This window comes from Drosophila nasuta, chromosome 2L, assembly GCF_023558535.2.
Source record: "Drosophila nasuta strain 15112-1781.00 chromosome 2L, ASM2355853v1, whole genome shotgun sequence".
NCBI lineage: Eukaryota > Metazoa > Arthropoda > Insecta > Diptera > Drosophilidae > Drosophila > Drosophila nasuta.
The window spans coordinates 9,067,937-9,086,530 of record NC_083455.1 but is presented as its reverse complement, the minus strand read 5'-3'; the positions used below and the strand labels follow the sequence as shown (position 1 = coordinate 9,086,530).

The window sequence follows — 18,594 nt, the reverse complement described above, 5'->3', positions numbered from 1 at the left end:
CTTAAAAATTTCAAATTTAAGAAACACAACTGTAACAGCAGGCCACTGTTATAGTTTGGTATATTTCTCTTGGTCAGGGGATATATTTTGATATCCAAACTGCGGTCACACGTTGAATTCGCTTATTCGATACCACGACCGAAACCAAAACTACTCTTTCGTTTTTAGTTTTTTTAGTTAACTCTTTTATTTATATTAGTTGCAACGACTTTCAATTAGTTTTAATTGTAAAATTTTAATGCTTAACGTGTACACGACTGTGTTCTAATCAAGTGCCTTACAAGCTGTACGCGTAAAGCTTGAAAAAAACGCGAGTAACTAAAAACCAATTGTGTAATTTACATGCAAATGTCTTTGGTACCTGCTTCCCAACAACAGCTACAGCAACAACATCAGCTTAGCCAAAGCCAATAACAGCAACAATAGCAGCAGCGTGTCTCACGCATAGTTTCAACAACGGCACGGAAATGCCACTGAAATTCTTCAAAAAATGTCGACAATATAATGTGACGTCCAAAAGTTTATTTGTAATATCTGTGCATCATTTGCTAGGTGAGTGTGTGAGTGCAAGTGCGTGTGTGTGTGTGTACAAGTGCGTATGCTCCTTTTAAGTGTGTGTGTGTCTGTGCGGGGGCGTATCAATCAGCTTATGAAAGCAACAACAATCAATCGAAAAAAGAATATCAATAACAACGTAAAAGAAGAAGAATTTCAATTGCCAAGTCGATGAGTCGACAACAACAGCAACAACCGAAATAGTAAAAGCAAATACAATAATAAAAATAAAATAGGAGTGCAGCTGCCGCCAAGTTTTACACTTGTTGATTTATTTAGTCATTTTGCGCGATTTTAATTGGAAAACACATAATTGTGTGTTAGTTTTATATGGATGGTGAACAACAAACAGCAGATAAGCAATGCGTTTATCTTGCGGCTTTCGTTTATTACCAGTTTTTTGGAATTCGCCTTTGTCAAAACATATCAACAGCCAACAAAAATAACAGCAAATACCGCAGCATTTTTATAGTATGACTTGTTGCGCATCTGTTAAGCTGTTAACAGTGCAATGTTTCGCTAACGCTTAACAGTGTGGTAGATTATGCTAGAATGACACTGCATGAAAATTTAATCCTGTAAGCAACTTGTTGCGCATCTGTTAGGACGTTAATAACAGCGTTTCTTCTTAAAGCTTAACAGAGTTGTAGCTTATGCTAGATTATCGTTGTATTACATTGAGATCCCTATAATGTATATTAAATGGGTTTCCCTATTAAACAACATTGGATTTGATTATGAATAGGTAACAAAATATTCTTTAATAGTTGTCAGAAATCTCAAATTTATTTTCCAGTATTTACAATTCTATTCAAGGAAATAAGTTAAATGAAAAGTTAATAAGAAAGTCATTAGTAAATTTCTGTGAATGCAACTTGATTAAATCGGTTTCTCAGATTAAGCAGTCGCTTTCAGCCAATGTAATCGCACTCCCAGACGCTGTTAGTTTGCAGAGTGTCTCGCCTAAAACAACAAAAGTCTCAACGATTTCCGTCACTTGGCTCCAATAAAAACGTATAAGGCAATCCACAAAATAAAAAAAGACAAAAAACGATTAGACAACAAAAATATCTGTGTGTACATTAGCATATTTGCGCGTGCTCTGTTGTCAAGCCAAGAACGCTCTTGCCGCTGCTGCTGCCTCTGTTTTTATATCCGGCAACAATAGAGTTGAAGGGTGTTATACTTAGTAAGAAGCAGATATGATCGAGTTCACTTTTCATAGACGCCTGACTATATGTCTATCTGTTTGATGAAAACGATCTCGATTTAAATTTTGAAAATAAAAAACCAAAAATTTAGTATGACAAAAACTATTGAAATGGGTGATAGGATTTTTATTTAGTAAAAAACTTCCTAAAAAAATTTGTTAGGTTGTACAAATTATAAATATACTTAAATATTACTTATTTGAAATAAGGACAATTTGAATTAGAAAATAAAGATACAGAAGCAGAAATATATTTATGATTATTTTATGTAGACGAAAATATTGAAGATGTAGAGTTTAAAAATTATGGTTTTGCTGTATTTTGGTTGTCAAAATAGTACAAATAATTAGCTTGCATAATAAATACTGAAAAGTGTTTCTCATAGCCCCTAAAACCAATTGACAGGTATTGGACAGTCGTGTTCATACTACAAATTTTTCAAATTTGTTGTTTGCATTCTTCTTTGCGTTATTATTATTATTACTATGGTATTGGCTTTGACGCTCTAGCTGTGAGATTGTGGCATTGACATGCGTCTTATCTGCGTTTGCACTTTTATCTATGAATTTCAAATGTGTCCGCTTATCCAACAGATTCGTCCAGCACCGTAGACTGTACCATCAGCTCGGAGAGCAAGGGCCAAGAGTGTCTGGACAATGTGTGCCAACGTCTGCTCATCCAACAACCGGAATTCTTTGGTCTGCGCTATCTGGTCAAGGATAAGGAGGACGAATACAAATGGATCGATCTGGAGCGTTCACTGAGCCGCCAGCTGGAGAAATATGCAGCCGCAGCCAAGATGTATCTGCGAGTGCGGCATTATGTGACCACCGGAGTGCGACATTTGACGGATGAGGCGACGCGCTTCTATTACTTTCTGCAGCTGAAGAGCGACATCTATGAGGGACGCATTGCCTGTGACATACGCACTGCGATCCTGCTGGCGTTGTACTGTCGCCAGGCGGAGTACGACAGCTATCAGGGTGACAAGCAGTCGAAGGACTATCTGAAAAAGTCGCTGGTGCTGCCGCGCAACATGCAGGGATTGGCCAATGATGACAACATGTTGGATGGCCTCATAATGGAGGTGTTGCAACAGCACGCGGGTCTGGCGCATCTCAATCAATGCCAGGCCGAGGAGATGTACATTCAGTGCTGTCAGCAGCTCGATGGCTATGGCGAGGAACGCTTTGCGGCCAAGGATACGCTGGGCAACGATCTGCTGTTGGGTCTGGCCATCAATGGCATGGTCGTGAATGCGGACAATGGTCGGCAATACTTTCCCTGGAAGGAGTTTCACACGGTGACGATCGATAAGCGCACGATTAAAATCGAGCAGAATAAACTCGATGGCGATGGCAGCATTGTGGGCAGCTTCATCTTCAGCGAGGCGGACATTGCACGCTACTTCTGGAAGCTGTGCATCACGCAGCACAAGTTCTTCAAGCGCTACATCGACACAGACACGCCTTCGAGTTTGGGCAGCAGTGGCGCTGATATGGAGAGCAACAATGGCATCTCGAGTGCTGCGGATAGCGGGGGTTATGTGGACTACGACTATGTGGCTGAGCAGCAGCAACAGCAGCAGCAGCAACAACAGCAGCAGCAACAGTTGCAGCTGCATCATCAGCAACAGCAACAACAACAGCAGCAGCAACAGCAACAACAGCAACTGCTTTCATCCAACATCTCGCTAGCGGCCAGTCACAGTCACAGCCAATTGCTGGGCCAGAGCAGCAGCTGCCTGGATTTGAGCAACAACAATCTGCACAGCAGCAACAGCATGTTGCACCACAGCAACAGCAACAACATCAATGCCAGCAGCAATCTCGTTGCCGACACACACGAAAGAGAGCGTCTTAAAGCAATGCTGCCCACTTATCGTCCTGCGCCGGATTACGAGACCGCTGTGCAGCTGAAATATCGCACGCCATCCGCCGAACTGCACAATGTTGCTTTGGCTCTAGCTACGCCCGGGAATGCAGCTGCTTATTACGCCGGATCGCAGCCCGATGTGCACAACTCGGCTGTGTATGGCGAGAGTCTGTTGTATGGCCATCACTTGACGGCAGCTCATCGTTATCCGGATGTGGCACAACCCGCAGCTGCGTTGCATGCGCATCATCATCATCTCAACTTCTATCAGACTCAGCAGCAGCAACAGCAACAACAGCAGCAGCAACAGCAGCCAGCTGCTTACTTGGAGCTATCCCAGCGCATGCACATGATGCGCCACAAGGCGCCGCCGCCTTATCCGGTGAATCGCTTGAGTTCCTCGTCCACGCCAGACTTGGCGGTGGCATCGCCACGTCCATTACAGGGTTATCGCAATTATGTGTCTGGTTCATCGCCCGATCTCGTGTCCAATCGCAATCTGCTCAATGGCGGACAGTTTGTGGCGTTGGCCACAGCGGGAGGAGGAAGCGGGGTGCATGGCGGCAATATGCCGACATCTTCGGGTGCCACAATGATGTATCCATACATTGGGCACATGGGACACTCGCAGCCTTACCTGCCGCCACATGGCACCTTCGAGAATCTGAATATGATCGAGGAGCAGCCGTCCATAATGTCGCAACTGCGTCAATCGGCCATGAGTCAAGCAGCAGCTGCAGCAGCCGCTGTGCAAAGGTAATTTATTGATTCAAATGTAATATAACAATGCTAATTTCTATGTACTTTGTTTTCAGTTCACCCACTTTGCCGCCCAGTGGCTATCGCAGCTCGGCACCGCCGCCAGCAAGCAGTCCACAGCCGGGGGCAGTGACTCCGACGCCTTTGCAGCGCAGCGCCATGAACGGCTCCATTGAGCCCATCTATGAGAATGTGCCGCTGCCCATGCCGCAACACCAGCAGCAGCCGCAACGCGCTAGCGGCGGCAGCAACAGCAATGTGGATGCCATGCGCCAACGCGCCTCCTCCATACAGTCAGCGCCGCCAGCCGTGGCGCCTGTGCCTGCGGCAAGACATGGTAGCAACAATAATAATAATAACAACAATGTTGTAACGCTGACTGTGAATGCGCAGCCAGATGATGAGATTACCAGAAATATTAAAAAGTATGGCGCCGATCGAGCAGCGAGCACAGAGCTGCAATTTCTAGAGCCACAGGCACCACAACGTGCCGCACGTGCGGCGAGTGCAGCACCAGCAATTGGTGCAACGCCTCCGCCGCGTCAACATCGCTCCACAGCAAGTCTGAACAAGTCAACGGTGGATGTGATTTCGCCAGCGGGTGACTCGCTGCATCAGCAATTTAGTGCCATGAATCTGTCCGGCAATACGTCGGCCTCAACGTCCTCCATGTTCAACTCGACGCTGGACACAACGGGCTCCTCGTCGGCCAGCAAGGAGGTAAAGCGACGTCGTCGCTGGAATATTTTGTCGCGCAGCAAAACGCCGGATAAACAAAAGTCGGCGACATTGGGACGCGAGAAGGCAAACACTTCGGCAGCGCAGCAAGCGAAACTGGCGACCAAAATGAAGCTGGCGCAGGACGATCTCAATTTGCCGCATCGTTGGTCGACGGGAGTCAGCAAGCCGCAGCCCATTTCGGGGCAGTATTCCAAGGATAAATTGGTAATTGATAGCTGGGAATATCTCTGTAATATATTTGTAATATTAAATCTCTACTCTCTGTTTTGCAGTGCCAGATATTAAACGAGAAGCTGCAGGATGCGCAGCTGTTCATGGAGTTCGAGCGCATACCGAAGAGACGTGAGCATGCCCAATACGATTGTGCGCTGCTCGAGGAGAATGAGCTAAAGAATCATGATCCCAACTTTCTGCCATACGACGACAATCGTGTTCGTCTCACGCCCTCAATGGACAATCGCCATGGCTATGTGAATGCCTCATCTATATCCGTATGTTAAACTTTTTCTACTAAATGCGAATCGATTCAAATTGAGCAATTTTTGCAGGCCACTGTGGGCAACAAACAGCGCTTCTACATTGTCGCCCAATCACCGCAGGAGTCGCAAACGATGCGCATCTTCTGGCAATGCGTGTGGGAGGCCGATGTGTATTTGGTGGTGCAGCTAACCGAGGACATGAGCTACATACCGCTCAGCAGCCAAGGCAGCTTGGAGTTTGGTCAGGTAACAAACGATTTCTTCTTTAGTTAAAGGCAATAAACTAATCTATTCTTATTATACAGTTCCAGGTTTATCAGGAATTCTCACAAACCACCGATCGCTGCACCACCAGCAAGCTGCGTTTGTATCATGCACCTTCGCGCCGCTATCGCTCCGTGTGGCATTTGAAGTATGCCGATTGGGCGGAACAGAATTGCCCGCGTGATGTCAATCACTTTCTCGACTTTCTCGAGGAGCTCAATTCAGTCAGATTGGCGTCGACAAACGAGGTGCCACCTGGACACAACACAAATCCGCCAGTGCTCATACATTGCCTAGAAGGAGGCGGACGTTCAGGTGTTACGCTGACAGCGGATCTATTGCTCTACACCCTGGATCACAATGAGGTAGCTTATTGATTTATCGATTAGTTTTTCCTGTATAGTAAATTGTTCAATTTGATTGCAGGACTTGGATATACCGCGAGTCATAGGGCAGCTGCGGCATCAGCGGGACAGCATTATACCATCGCTGGCGCAATACAAGTTCATCTATAATCTGCTCATCACGTATTTGAAGCGAACGAGGTTGATCTAACTTCGAACATCCAATCAACGTCCATTCGTAGTATTTTTCGCAATTTAAGCTTAACCTATGACTAACTCAACAAACGAATCGAACAACTTTCTCATAACGAGTATTGCAGACTTGTTCTTCCAATGGGGCAGCTATTATATTATTATATATACATATATATATTAAACCACCAATTTGATGTGTATTGACGTTGTGATCCCAATTTGTTAACGCGTAAGTTTTCTTTTGAATTTGTTACCAAGATGTAAGCGCGCGCGCTCCACCCTCAATGCAAAAAACTAACATTTGTGTTAATCATAGTGCTTAGGTTTAAAGCCAAATTATTTATACACATTTTTTTAAACTGAACCAATCGATATGCATTACGCAACGCAAAGCAAAGCAATAAAAAATTACAATTATACAACATTTTCAATCAATCTCAGGTGTTTTTCTTTTGTTTTTCAATACTGCATGTATTTGCCTTTTTCAAAGCCATGTGCATACCATATATAGTACATATTTTTGACATATATAATACACATACACATAGATTCTTAAATGAATTAATACACAAATTGAGTTATACGATTTTAAATGATTTGTAAATATTTTATTTAAGCAATTCTCGTTTTCTTTATTTGCGACATTTTCCTTTTTTGGGGGGAATTATTTTGATAAAAACTCAGAAAATATGATATGCCTTTTTTGTTTTGGAAAAACGATTTTGTAGATGACAGAAGACATAAAGGGAAGCCTCTTTGTTTTTGTGATTTAATTTTGAAAAGTCTTATGGTTAATCGGACTTATTGAATTGAGTCGAAATCTTTTGTGGTATTGCTAGATAGCTTTTATCTTTCAGTCTATCCAAAAGATCTATCAAGAAATACTCGCCCCAAAAATTTTAGAATCTGCACTTCAGCATTTGGTTTGTGAGACTTTTGCGTTTCATTTAAAGTTAATCCAAGCGAAAAAGCACAAACATTTTGTTTTTCTTTACATGTAAATTTAATTGTAAGCCATAAAAAGCAAAAGTTTGCGTTTTATCTTAACTTAAACATAAAAGAGCACAATTATACATTAAACATTTAGCAATTTGATTTTTGTTTTGGTTTTTTTTTCTTGTTCTTTAAATATTTTCATGTTGCATCCAACAAATTAGGCTAATTGGGCTGCACTTTGTTCAGGTTTGTATATAGGCAATGTATATATGTATGTATATATAGAGATTTCTTGTATATAGTCGTATGTATATATATATAATGTATATTTATATGTATATAACAGGCAATTGCATAATTTACACACACACAAAAATATTGGAGTCCTTCAAGTGTGAGGAAAATATGTTTACAAAAAATTATTATTCTTATTATTTCGAGTCTCAGGTTTTTAGGTTGTCTTTTGTTTTGTTTTTTTCTGGTTGGTTTCGATTTTCTTGTACTTTCATTCGAGTTGTTCTTGTCTTTCTTGTTTTACATAAATTGCATTTGTCTTTTCAGTGTGTTCGTGGTGTTGAATATAAATTATATAAATTCAACTCATGGAAAATATTCGGAAAAAATCTCTCAGCTTATAAACTAAATATTTGGAATTGGAGCGAAGGTTTTTCATTACTTTGCATATGTATACATATATAGAAAGATACATAATACATATATATATATTTAGATTTATATATAAAACTAACTTGTACATAGAGCTAAAGTATACATAAATGGAATACAAGCGAGTGAGTCGCTCTCAGCTCGATCTTGTTTATTTTTTTTTTTTTTTTTGTTTTTCTTTTATTTTTTGTGTTGTTGTGCTGGGCAAAATATTGAAATTGTCTTTTTGTTTTAGTTTTTAAATGCCGACTAAAAGTCTTCAAAAGAGTTTTTGATTGCAAATTCTTTTTGTTTTTGATTGAGTCTGCTGGTTTTGGTCTGCCTGCAGACGTTTCTTTTTATGCATTTGAGAAGGCAACAACTTTGTTTAAAGTTTTTTTTTTTGTTTTTTGTTGTATGAAGAAGAAAGTGAAAATGTTTACAAAGAATTGTGCTAAATTAAAATTAATCGTAGGCCACTTAAAACAAAACGTAAACTAAACTTTATGCACTTAATCTAAGAATACGTGACAATGGGGAGAGCTGATAGAATACTTATGATGGGATATGAACATGTATGCGTGTGTCTTATGTATGTTGTGAATGGGTGGGTGGGGCAGCAACATCTTCTCGATGACGATGGTATGTGCCTCTCTTAATATTTTGTAGAGTATATCTACATACATATACATGAATATATATGTGTGTTTTGCTGGCGACATGGAAACCACAACCATTAACAAATTTTGGCATCTATATATGCTGAAAGCAAGAAGAATAATTCAATTAGCATGCATGACAATATTTTACAAAATTGATTTGTACTCACAACTAATTAAATTAACATTTAGTAGTTAAAACAGCACAGTTTGATTTATTGATTCATGGGTGGCATGGGACATATGGTACACTTGGTGCTATCCATAAAATTTGGCGGGCCACCTGCGAGAAAGAAATCAGAGATGTTGTTAGAGAGTGTGAAGAAGGTTTGTAGAGTAGTTAAATTTTAATTTACGACTGCTAATCAGTCTTCTCTTTTATGCTGATCTTAGCGGAAGATCTCTATGCTAACATTTCTCCCCAAGCTGCCACTGCTTTTGCTGCTGCTGCCTGCTTTCTTTTGGTGGTGATCGCTTACCATGCATGTGATTGAGATGCCTGTTGGTGGCAGCATTGTTATGATGATGACTATACAGGCTGCTGGCGGTGTAGACGGGCGGCGGTGGCGGTGGCATTGCCAATTGCTGTTGTATTTGCTGCAGCTGCTGATGGCTGCGCATATGCAAATAAGACGCAGGCGGTGCGGGTAGCTGTGATGCTGCTTGCAGTTGTTGTTGTTGTTGCTGTTGTTGTTGGGTGCTCGTTATTGTTGTTGCTGGTGTTTGAGGTGGTGGTGTGGGTGTGCTGGGTGGTGTGCTTGTGCTCTGACAGGGACTGTTTAAATTCCGTGTCACTGCATTGTTTGATATCTGCTGCAACAGGCGACAATCGGCAGCCGTGTAAACCGGCGGCGATGGCTCATTGTGTGGCTGTTGTTGCTGCTGCTGCTGCTGTTGTTGGTATGTCAAGAGATGGTGCTGCTGCTGTTGCTGGGCGTAGGAGCCATGCCCACTGTCGCACGATGAAACTGAACCTGTTGAGTGTTTTTTGTTTTTTTGTGACGAATGAGTGAAGAGTAAAAGTAGCGTAAAGTGTGTCACAGTGCGTGAGAGTTTACAACATGTATATGTATGTATTTGGTATGTGTGTGCAAAGAGTATATCTGTGTATGCGTGTGTGTGTGTGAGAAACCAACAACCAATTGCCAAAGCAGCGATTACCAACCACCAAACCAAGTGCAAGCACGTAGCGAGCGAGCGAGCGGGCGAGGGAAACAACTAAAGCGCAATCAACGTTTCGTTGTTTGCTAAAAGGCCTTTTACACTAAAGTTAAGCTACAACTATGCACTATTAATTAACTATGTTTGCTAATATGGAGCTTTAGTAGCAGCGTTTTGTAAGCGTTTAGTTTCATTTCGAATTACATCTATGCATAAGCGTATTCTTTCAATTCACTCACCGGAAGTCACGGATTTACGTAGCGGTAAATCACGGAAGGTTGTCACACTGCTGCTCTCCAGCGACAGATCCACCGAGGGCAGCGGCGGCGGGGCGGGGGTGTCCGAATGCGAACGCTCGTGTATCGCCCGAGTGGGCATTATGTTGCCTGCAAAATCGTGAAAGAATGGGGAGAATTTATATACATACATATTGAAGTGCACTTTACAGTCGACATTAATCACGCTTTAAGAGAGCTATTTGCTACCACAGCGTGGTTATTTATTAATAGTACGATAAACGACGCGGCGCAATTTATCTTAAATATAGAAAGTATTTATATGACAAATTGAAGGCTGATTGCACAACTTGCACAGTAAATGCTGCCATCATATTATTAACCTTAACCTTAAGCTTCTTCTCAGCTTTAATGACCACAACAAAATTAGCTTGCAACAACAAAATTGCCATATGGCTCATTTTACTAATAATCATAATCTGCTTCTTTTTTCATCCACACATTTCGAAAGCCATAAAAGTATACTTCGCTAATTGGATAACAGCTAAAAACGCTGCAAACAGCTTCCCAATAAAGTTATTAGTTTTGACTATAAATTAATGCTACTTCAAAACATTTTTGGGTGCATTTCATATAAATTAACTAATATAAGCTATTCTAGACTTATTCGTAGTTGGTATTCATTCATTGAATGAAGAACAATATTTTCAAAAAAGAAGTATTTTTTTGTCTGTATGGATTCAACATATTTGATCTATAGATGCTTTATAAAGTCGAAGAAATGTCAGAATCACAGCTACTTAGATATTATTTTCATCGGTTTTTTATAGTTATAGTATAACTATAGTATTTAAAATTAATGAGAATTCGATTTCGATCAAATTAAAATTGTACAAGTAAGAAATATTTATATATATGTATTTATACTGCACTCGGGTCTTAACTGCTGATCTGGTATATTTAGATCGCTAAGGCATATTTCGCATGGGTAGCGGGTTTATCCCAGTCGAGTACACTCGACTGTATCTTTAATTCTTGTTTACTATCTACTCGTATTTAATACTATATTGCTGATTTAACTATTATACTTTTCAGATTCATAGATGGCAAACTCTTCTAAAATCTTTATTTAAACAACTTCAATTATGTAAAGAACTTTTAAGAAATTACACTCTTTCAGTTCATTCAAATAATTTCCTTTCTTAACTTCACCAATATTTTCACTACATAACTATTCTTTATATGAATGTTGTATTTTGCTACTACAATATTAATTTGTTTACTTAGGATTGCTTTGGCAATAAGCTCTTCTAATCTCCCGCAATATTCCCAGAATCAATGCTAATCACCCACTTAGGGATTAAAGTGAAACACGTGTATTTGCTTACCTCCTGATGCCAGACGACGGTGAGCACACGGACTGGGACTGGGAGTGCACTGTGCATTGACAACCCCAGCTGCGACAGACGCCGCTGTGACGCCTCCAGGACCAGACGGCGTACTGAAGCCATGAGCGGCATGCAGATGATGCAGCGGCGGAATGACGCCCGGCAGAGCTGAGCTGTGACGCGGCACAAACGGTTGATGCGGTCGAATCTTCGAGGACTCGGACAGCGATAGCATCTTCTTGACAGCCTGCGGCGAAGCAGTGCCAAATTTGGGACCATTGTTGTGCAGCTGCTGGCGACGCTGATGATCGCTGGTGGAGCTCGTCGAGCTGGTGGTAGAAAGGGTCGGTGAGCTGGGATGGCGTTTGCGCAGCGAGAGCGATGAGTTCGGTGCCGAGCTGGAGCTGGTGTGCGAGTAAATGCTCAGCTGATCGCCGCCAGCATTGTGAATGCTGCCAGTGCCTTGTCCACTGCCTCCGCCGCCAATGCTGCCACTTCCGGCACTGCGATGCGAGCTGTTGCCATGCGAAATGCTGCCCGAGTAGGTGGAGCCATGTGGTGGCTCGCATTCCAGCGATAGCTTGTGCAGCAGATCCTCGTCGCTGAGTATTTTAAGACTGTTCAAATACGCCTTCACCCGACGCACCATTTGCGCCTCTTCGAACATTTTCTTGGGATTCGGCGCCGCCGTCGACTTCTTGCGACGCTTTATCGTCGCCTGCCCCGCGTTGGCGGCAATCACAGTGCCGGCAGCCGCGTTGCTCTGCGATGCGGACATCTGGTTGAGCGAGAAGAGCGCATTCGAGGGCGTCTGACCCTTGAGCTCGAGTATGGCCAACAGATCGTAAGGTGAGCTGCACATGTGCGTCAGCAGTCGCACCTCCTTGGAGAGCATGCGCAGCTTCTCGAAGTTGATCAAACCGTCGACACGCGTATCGTTGCCGAGATGGATAAAGGTCAGATCCTTCTTGACAATTGGATAGAATGGGATGATGGGATGCTGGGCAATCAGTTCAGCGGATACTAGTTGCCTGTACTTGGACATGTTGCGAGACGGATCCATTAGATCCTGTAGATCATTGAACAAGCGTTGATACTTCGACGGCAGCTTCTCCCAGGTCAGACGCAGCCGCGAGACGGCGCCGTGTCCCAAACCGGAGATGATGGCAAACATGGAGTTGAAATTGCGGCATTCCTTGCAGTGTCGCGCTATCTTGATGAACTGCTTGACGATCTTCATGCGTCGCACAATATTGTGTTCGGCACAAATCTCGCTGACCACCCAGAACATCTCACGATTTACCAGCTCTGAGAATTTACTGAGCATGGGCACACCATATTTAGACTGCAGCTCGAAGAGCTCATCAATGTACTCGGTGGACTCGATTTGCCGGAAGTTGGCAAAGTCCTGCAGCGTCAACTGAATGGCCAACTCATAGGCATTCAATTGCAAAAAGTGCACACCAGATTCACGCACCAATTCCAGCGCCAATTCATCCGGCACCAGCGGCTCCGTGCTGTCGTTCAGCTTGAGATAGTAGCGGGCTGCAAAGCTAATGCGCTCAGCCAGATTCTGCAACTGATCGGGCAGACGACGCTGCTTCACCATGCCGCCTTCGCCCACGCTGACTTCGCACAGCGAGAAGTTGGAGCTGGGATCGTGTATGCCAAACTCCTGCAGCGTCAACATCACCACCTCGTGTGCTGTCGTCTCCTTGTAGATCAGCACGTACTTGCAGGTCTGATCCGACTTGTAAACCTTGAGCACATGCTCGGGATAATCCGGTGGCAGCATCGAGCTGGCTGTCAATGTGCTGGCCGCCGACGGACGATGCAGATTCGCCTGCAAATAGTTCACTTGCAACGTGGCGCTGGGTTCACTGCCGTTGTCATAGTTGAGACTGCTCAGATCGGGATTCGATTGTGATTGATACAAGCGACCTGCACTGTTGCAGTTGCCATTCGAGGTGGAGTTGCAGCTGCTGCTGCCGGAGCTGGCAGCGGATAGCTTTGCTTTGCATTGCGGCTCATTGAGCAGCGTGTCGGAGCTGTCGTTGAGGCCGCTGCCCGTCGCATGCGGTTGCTGCTGCTGCTGATTGTTGAGTAGTTTCATTTTGGCCAAAGCCTTTTGCAGTCGCCGCTTCGGCGCCAGCGTCATAAAGCCTCCTGGTTTCCCATCCTCTGCGCTGCACTTCTTGGCCGAATTCGAGTTGACGCTCTGCAGCAGTTGTTGCATGAAATTCGACGCCAAGTTGCCTCCTCCGCTGCTGCCACCGCCAACTGGCGGCGTCTGGGGCGGGGCACAATCGGGCTGATCGAGCAGCATGTCCACTGAACTCAAACGCACCATGTGCGCCCGATTGCTTAGCTCCTCGGTGGTGCTATCACTGCGTCCGTGCAGCTTGGCAATATCGTTGGCGCAAATGCGTCGGGGACTGCGCAAACTTTTGAAGCTGCCGCTGCCAGTTGAGCTGATGCCACCACCTCCAGCACTGCTGCCGCTGCCATGCTCCAGCGCCTGCATAATCTCCTTAAAGCCCAGCAGATTGCTCTTCACCTGTATGCTCAGATGCGTGGTGCCCGTGAGCAGCTCCAGCGCACGTTTGCTGGTCACATGATCCAGCGACTGGCCGTTGACTTCATGGATCTGATCGCCACGCTTGAGGCCCACATCCTGAGCCTTTGAGCCTGCCTCCACGTGCGATATATAAATGCCCACCGATGCATTTCCAGTGGCTGCAGCAACGCCACGCAGCTCGTAGCCACCAATGATTTGAAAGTTGAGGGCTTCATCGCGCGACGAACGCGTCAAGATGCAACTGCGCATGCGCGCTTTGGCGGCACACGCAATGTGCAGCAAACGCAGCTGGCTGAGTAGCTTCTTGCGTTCCAGACCGGCCTCAAAGATCTCCAGAAACTCCATCATCTCGTGATCCGCCTCAAAGTCGGTGAAATGATTGTTGACCCACAACAAAACGACGCGTGTGACGCGATCTCGCAACTCCTGCGTCTTGTGCGTGTCCAGCTGCTCCAGATCGAACCAATGCAGCAATTTGCTGGTCACCTCCTGGGGATTCTGTATGAAGATGCGATGCGTGAGCAGAAAGTCCTCCACATACGTGGGATCCGTCATCGAATTCTCCTCCACGAGCTGCTGCAAAAGTCGATCCGGCGTGCCACGAATCACAACGTGACCACGCTTTGTATTCAGATTCGCAGCGGCTGTTGCTCCAGTTGTGGCAGCTGTGTGACTCTCCGCACCGCTGCCGCCAATCGAACGCAGTTCGGTGACCATAACAATGCGACCATTGTCGTCCTCATGCCGTCGGGTATTCTCCTCGCCCTGATGCTGAATGCGATAGTAATCTGTTTGAGTGATGCACACAAATTGGCAATCGTCGCATTTGGTGCGCATCACACCACGATGATACAGCTTATCCATGGTGGGCAATATGCCAAATGAATCGCCCATTTGCAGCTCTTCGCGTGTGCCATTCGCATGCTCAATCTCCACGGCGCCATTAATAAGCACCGACCACGAATCCAACTCTTCACCATCGGACATGACAACGGTGCCCGCTTTGTCCACGACAGCGAAGACCATCACAGAGCAGAGGGCACGACGCACGGCCAACGTAATGTTGGTGAATGCCTTGAGGCCTTGCGTGAATTCCAGCAGTATTTCCACATCATCCTCGCTGCGCTCCGAAGGATCCTTCTCCAAACAATCTCTTACAGCGTCGCGCACATTGAGACTCTGTGATTAGAAATGTGAATTAAGCTAGAGAAAAGTAACATTTTGAAGTACAACTTACATCCATGCTCTCGGCAAGATCCTCTTCATCGGAGTCCACCACGGATTCAACGAGGCCGGAGAGATCAATCTCCTCGGCCTCCAGCGATGAACCATATACAGAGGCCATTGTATCGCTGCCGCTGTACGCTGAACTTGTGTCACTTGAGTGCGATCCTCGATTGCATTTTTGATGCAATTCCGGTCGATTGATTGCCGCTGTGCTTGCTGTGGTGCTGCCGTTGTTGTTGTTGCTGCCGTTGCCGTTGCCGCCGAGCAACGTTGGCCCGGCTGTGCTACTGGGTGGATACTGCAAAGACAAGTGTTTCGAGATTAAAGAAATGCTTATCTTGATTGCCTTACAATGGGAATGATACTCACATGATGTCTGATATGATGATATGGATCCATTAAGGCGCTGCTTCTCTTGGTGCAGCTTCTACGGCATGCCAATCAGTTGTGTTCTTGGTGATATGTCTTGAGTGCTGAACTTTAGACCTTTCTTGTGTTGTATTGAAGCTGCAATTATATTGCAATCGTGTTATTAATACGAGAACAGAATGTGGTTAAAAATCTTAAGAGTTATTATTTAATTGTGTTTCTCGACTGCCTTGCAGCAACCTGTCTTTGTCAATTTTAGTATATGAAATGTAAATCTTTATTGGAAATGTTTAATAACATATCATTAAAAATCCAAGAGTTCATCTAGCCAAACCGGTTCAAGGATTATTGATATTTTATATTTACTTTATTAAAAAAAAAATACTAACTAATAATAATTAAAAGCTAATTCATACAACATACAAAAATTATATTTTTATTTTTTTCTGTATATTTTCAACGACAAAAATTAATTTAAATTTTAAGAGTCATCATTATTATTTTTGCGCATTATATAAAAAAATAAATAATAATTATTTATGATTTTTATTTTTTTGCTCAAATATTTTTTTTGTTGTGGTTGCTCTTGCTAAACCGGTTCTTAAAACTGTTTAATTATGCGCCCACGTTTTTTTTTTAATGTGTTCATTTAAGGTCTGGTTTAAATTTGCCTGCATTTAACTAAAAATAATAATAATAAAAAAAAAATTATGAAACACATTTTCTTTCACTGTTGTTGGCACAGAATTCACCTAATTAAGTTGCAAAAATGAAATCTCTTGTTGAGAGAAAAACAAAAAATTACTGTGAGATTTTATTGGTCAATTTTGTTGGTGGGATTTGTTTGTTTGTTTTTTTTTTCTTTTCTTTTATTTATTTCTCTTTATTCTTTTTTTTTTTTTTTTGTTTCGCAGGCCGCACAATTTGCATTACATATACACGCACACACACACAGATACAAGCTAACACACTTTCATTTTCAGCAGGCGCAGCAGAGAGCAACAACAATGCTGCCAATAAATAAAGTCAGCGTTACGGCTGCGACGACAAAACAAAAAAAGTAAAACAAAAACACAAGAGAAATACATACAGCAACAACAAAAAATTCTCATGCAATTGAGTCTGCGCTGCTGACGGCGACGACGACGCCGTCGGACAGCAGTAAACGACGACGCCGACGGCAACTGAAGCGTGTGGGTAAAATGTATATGGATGTCTGTGTATGTACATGTGTTTGTGTATCTCTCTGCATGCTTGCGTGTGCGAGTGTATTTGTCAGCTAGTTGATTGTTTTATGTGTGAGTGTGTGCGCAGTGTGGAGGAGGGTGAGCGAGAAATAATAAAATAAAAACACGAAAATTGTAGGCGACGACTTCCGTTCGTCGTTCGCTTGCTGGATAAGCCCCCATTACAACGAGCAACAAGAGCAACTTATTGCAAAATCAAAGTGTAATAAATAAACACTGTCCACACACATATACAACCATAGCCTAGCATAGCACACATACACTAAATATGGGCGTGTTTGTACAGTTCAATGATTTGATGTAGGCTGCTTTTAATACACATATCTCTCTATATATGCATGTATGCGTGTGCACACTTCACTTATGGGCAAACGACGCATGTTGGCCTGCACTTGCTAATTATACGCACTTTTTATTTAGCAGCCGCCGCCACAAAACACCAACACACACATGCAACTAATTTTCCCTGGCTTTAGCTTTGCTTCTTCTTTCTTCTCTTTTTTTGTTGCGTACGCTTTGCATAAAGAAATTTCAGCCAGCTCGCTCCCTGCGCATTGTTGGAATTTCACTCACACACACACAGGCACACACGCGTATAGTTTTTCGAGCAGAAAAGCTGCAACGTTGATACCTCGAAAAAGGTTTTATTTCTTTTTAGCGTTTGATTAGCACCATACCTGCAAAGGTTTTTGTGTAATAAATTGCACTTTATTTAATATATTTTTGGCTTGCAGATGCCATTTTATTAATTTAGAAAAAATGCACAATGGGTCTCGCCGCGCCAGTGTTGCCCACGTCGATATATACTAGTTGTGCAGAGATATCGATGACACCATTACTCTATCGATGTTTTCAGCATATTTTAATTATCGATATTAAGTGTACATCGATATTTTTCTTTTTTCAAGAAAAATATCGTAACTTAATTGAAACAATTATAACGTATTATTATAACATTTTTTTGTTTGGATTTATATTTGTTATATAAATAAATTACTTTCTTAAATCTAAATTATGTGTCGTGATTTGAAATGTAATTTTTTAAATCATACTGCCATTAACATTTCGGTATGTTTTACGGTCTCACTTAACTTCGTTGCATTATTAAAAATATAATTTTTTATTAAAGAATTATTAAGGGACGTATCTATTCAGCATTATCATTTTAATGGGGATAATATCTGTATGTAGTAGTGAATTACAAATTTCGGTTTTGTTAAGATGGCACTCATAATACATTTATGTCTATGTTAAGTCTCATATTGCGTTAACAGACTTCGCCCTGTAAAGTACACCACACTGTTAAGTTGGCGGCAAAGTAAATTATTTAAGAAATAGCGTTTTACTAAGCATTACAGCCACCATTGAAGATGTAGACACTTTCTATTAATATTAGTAAAAAGGTAAAATCTCCCCACAAAAGCAAGAAAAAAGTGTCCACAATACACAAACAAATTTTTATTGAAAGTAGTGACTCCCATGGGAGCCAAGAGCCGCTTCTAGGAATAGGAATAGGAAAAGGGAGAGCAAAAAAAAAGGGCTCAGGATGTGTACCAATTTCAATAAGCCGCTTCGTCTTAATGCAAAGCAAGCGACTTAAATGCATGTTTGCGCCATTATTGATGACCTTAGACAGCCCCCCCTGCAAACTTCCGGGCCAACCTCAGGCTCAAAATCCCCCTTTCCACATACAAGGATCTAGTAGGCCACATAAAAAACGCAACA

At 42.9% G+C, this 18,594-nt stretch overlaps 2 protein-coding genes across 3 annotated transcripts; one reads left to right on the top strand and one right to left on the bottom strand.

Annotated features, from left to right (window-relative positions):
• Nucleotides 1-112: 112 nt before the first annotated feature.
• Nucleotides 113-7,305, top strand: LOC132783588 (tyrosine-protein phosphatase non-receptor type 21). The gene is made up of 7 exons (XM_060788845.1): nucleotides 113-552; nucleotides 2,360-4,397; nucleotides 4,457-5,345; nucleotides 5,414-5,632; nucleotides 5,690-5,866; nucleotides 5,926-6,249; nucleotides 6,311-7,305. Exons 1-7 carry the CDS (start codon nucleotides 468-470, stop codon nucleotides 6,437-6,439), a joined length of 3,861 nt encoding a protein of 1,286 aa, XP_060644828.1. The 5' UTR covers nucleotides 113-467; the 3' UTR covers nucleotides 6,440-7,305.
• Nucleotides 7,306-8,386: 1,081 nt separating this feature from the next.
• Nucleotides 8,387-17,675, bottom strand: LOC132783587 (rap guanine nucleotide exchange factor 2). Of its 2 annotated transcripts, XM_060788843.1 has the most exons (8): nucleotides 17,547-17,675; nucleotides 15,623-15,760; nucleotides 15,264-15,551; nucleotides 11,449-15,205; nucleotides 10,064-10,210; nucleotides 9,143-9,637; nucleotides 8,834-8,946; nucleotides 8,387-8,766 (listed from the first exon to the last, which is right to left on the bottom strand). In XM_060788843.1, exons 2-7 carry the CDS (start codon nucleotides 15,650-15,652, stop codon nucleotides 8,879-8,881), a joined length of 4,785 nt encoding a protein of 1,594 aa, XP_060644826.1. In that variant the 5' UTR covers nucleotides 15,653-15,760; nucleotides 17,547-17,675; the 3' UTR covers nucleotides 8,387-8,766; nucleotides 8,834-8,878. The 2 variants fall into 2 exon arrangements, with proteins under 2 accessions (XP_060644826.1, XP_060644827.1); XM_060788844.1 differs by lacking the exon at nucleotides 9,143-9,637.
• Between the last annotated feature and the right edge of the window lie 919 nt (nucleotides 17,676-18,594).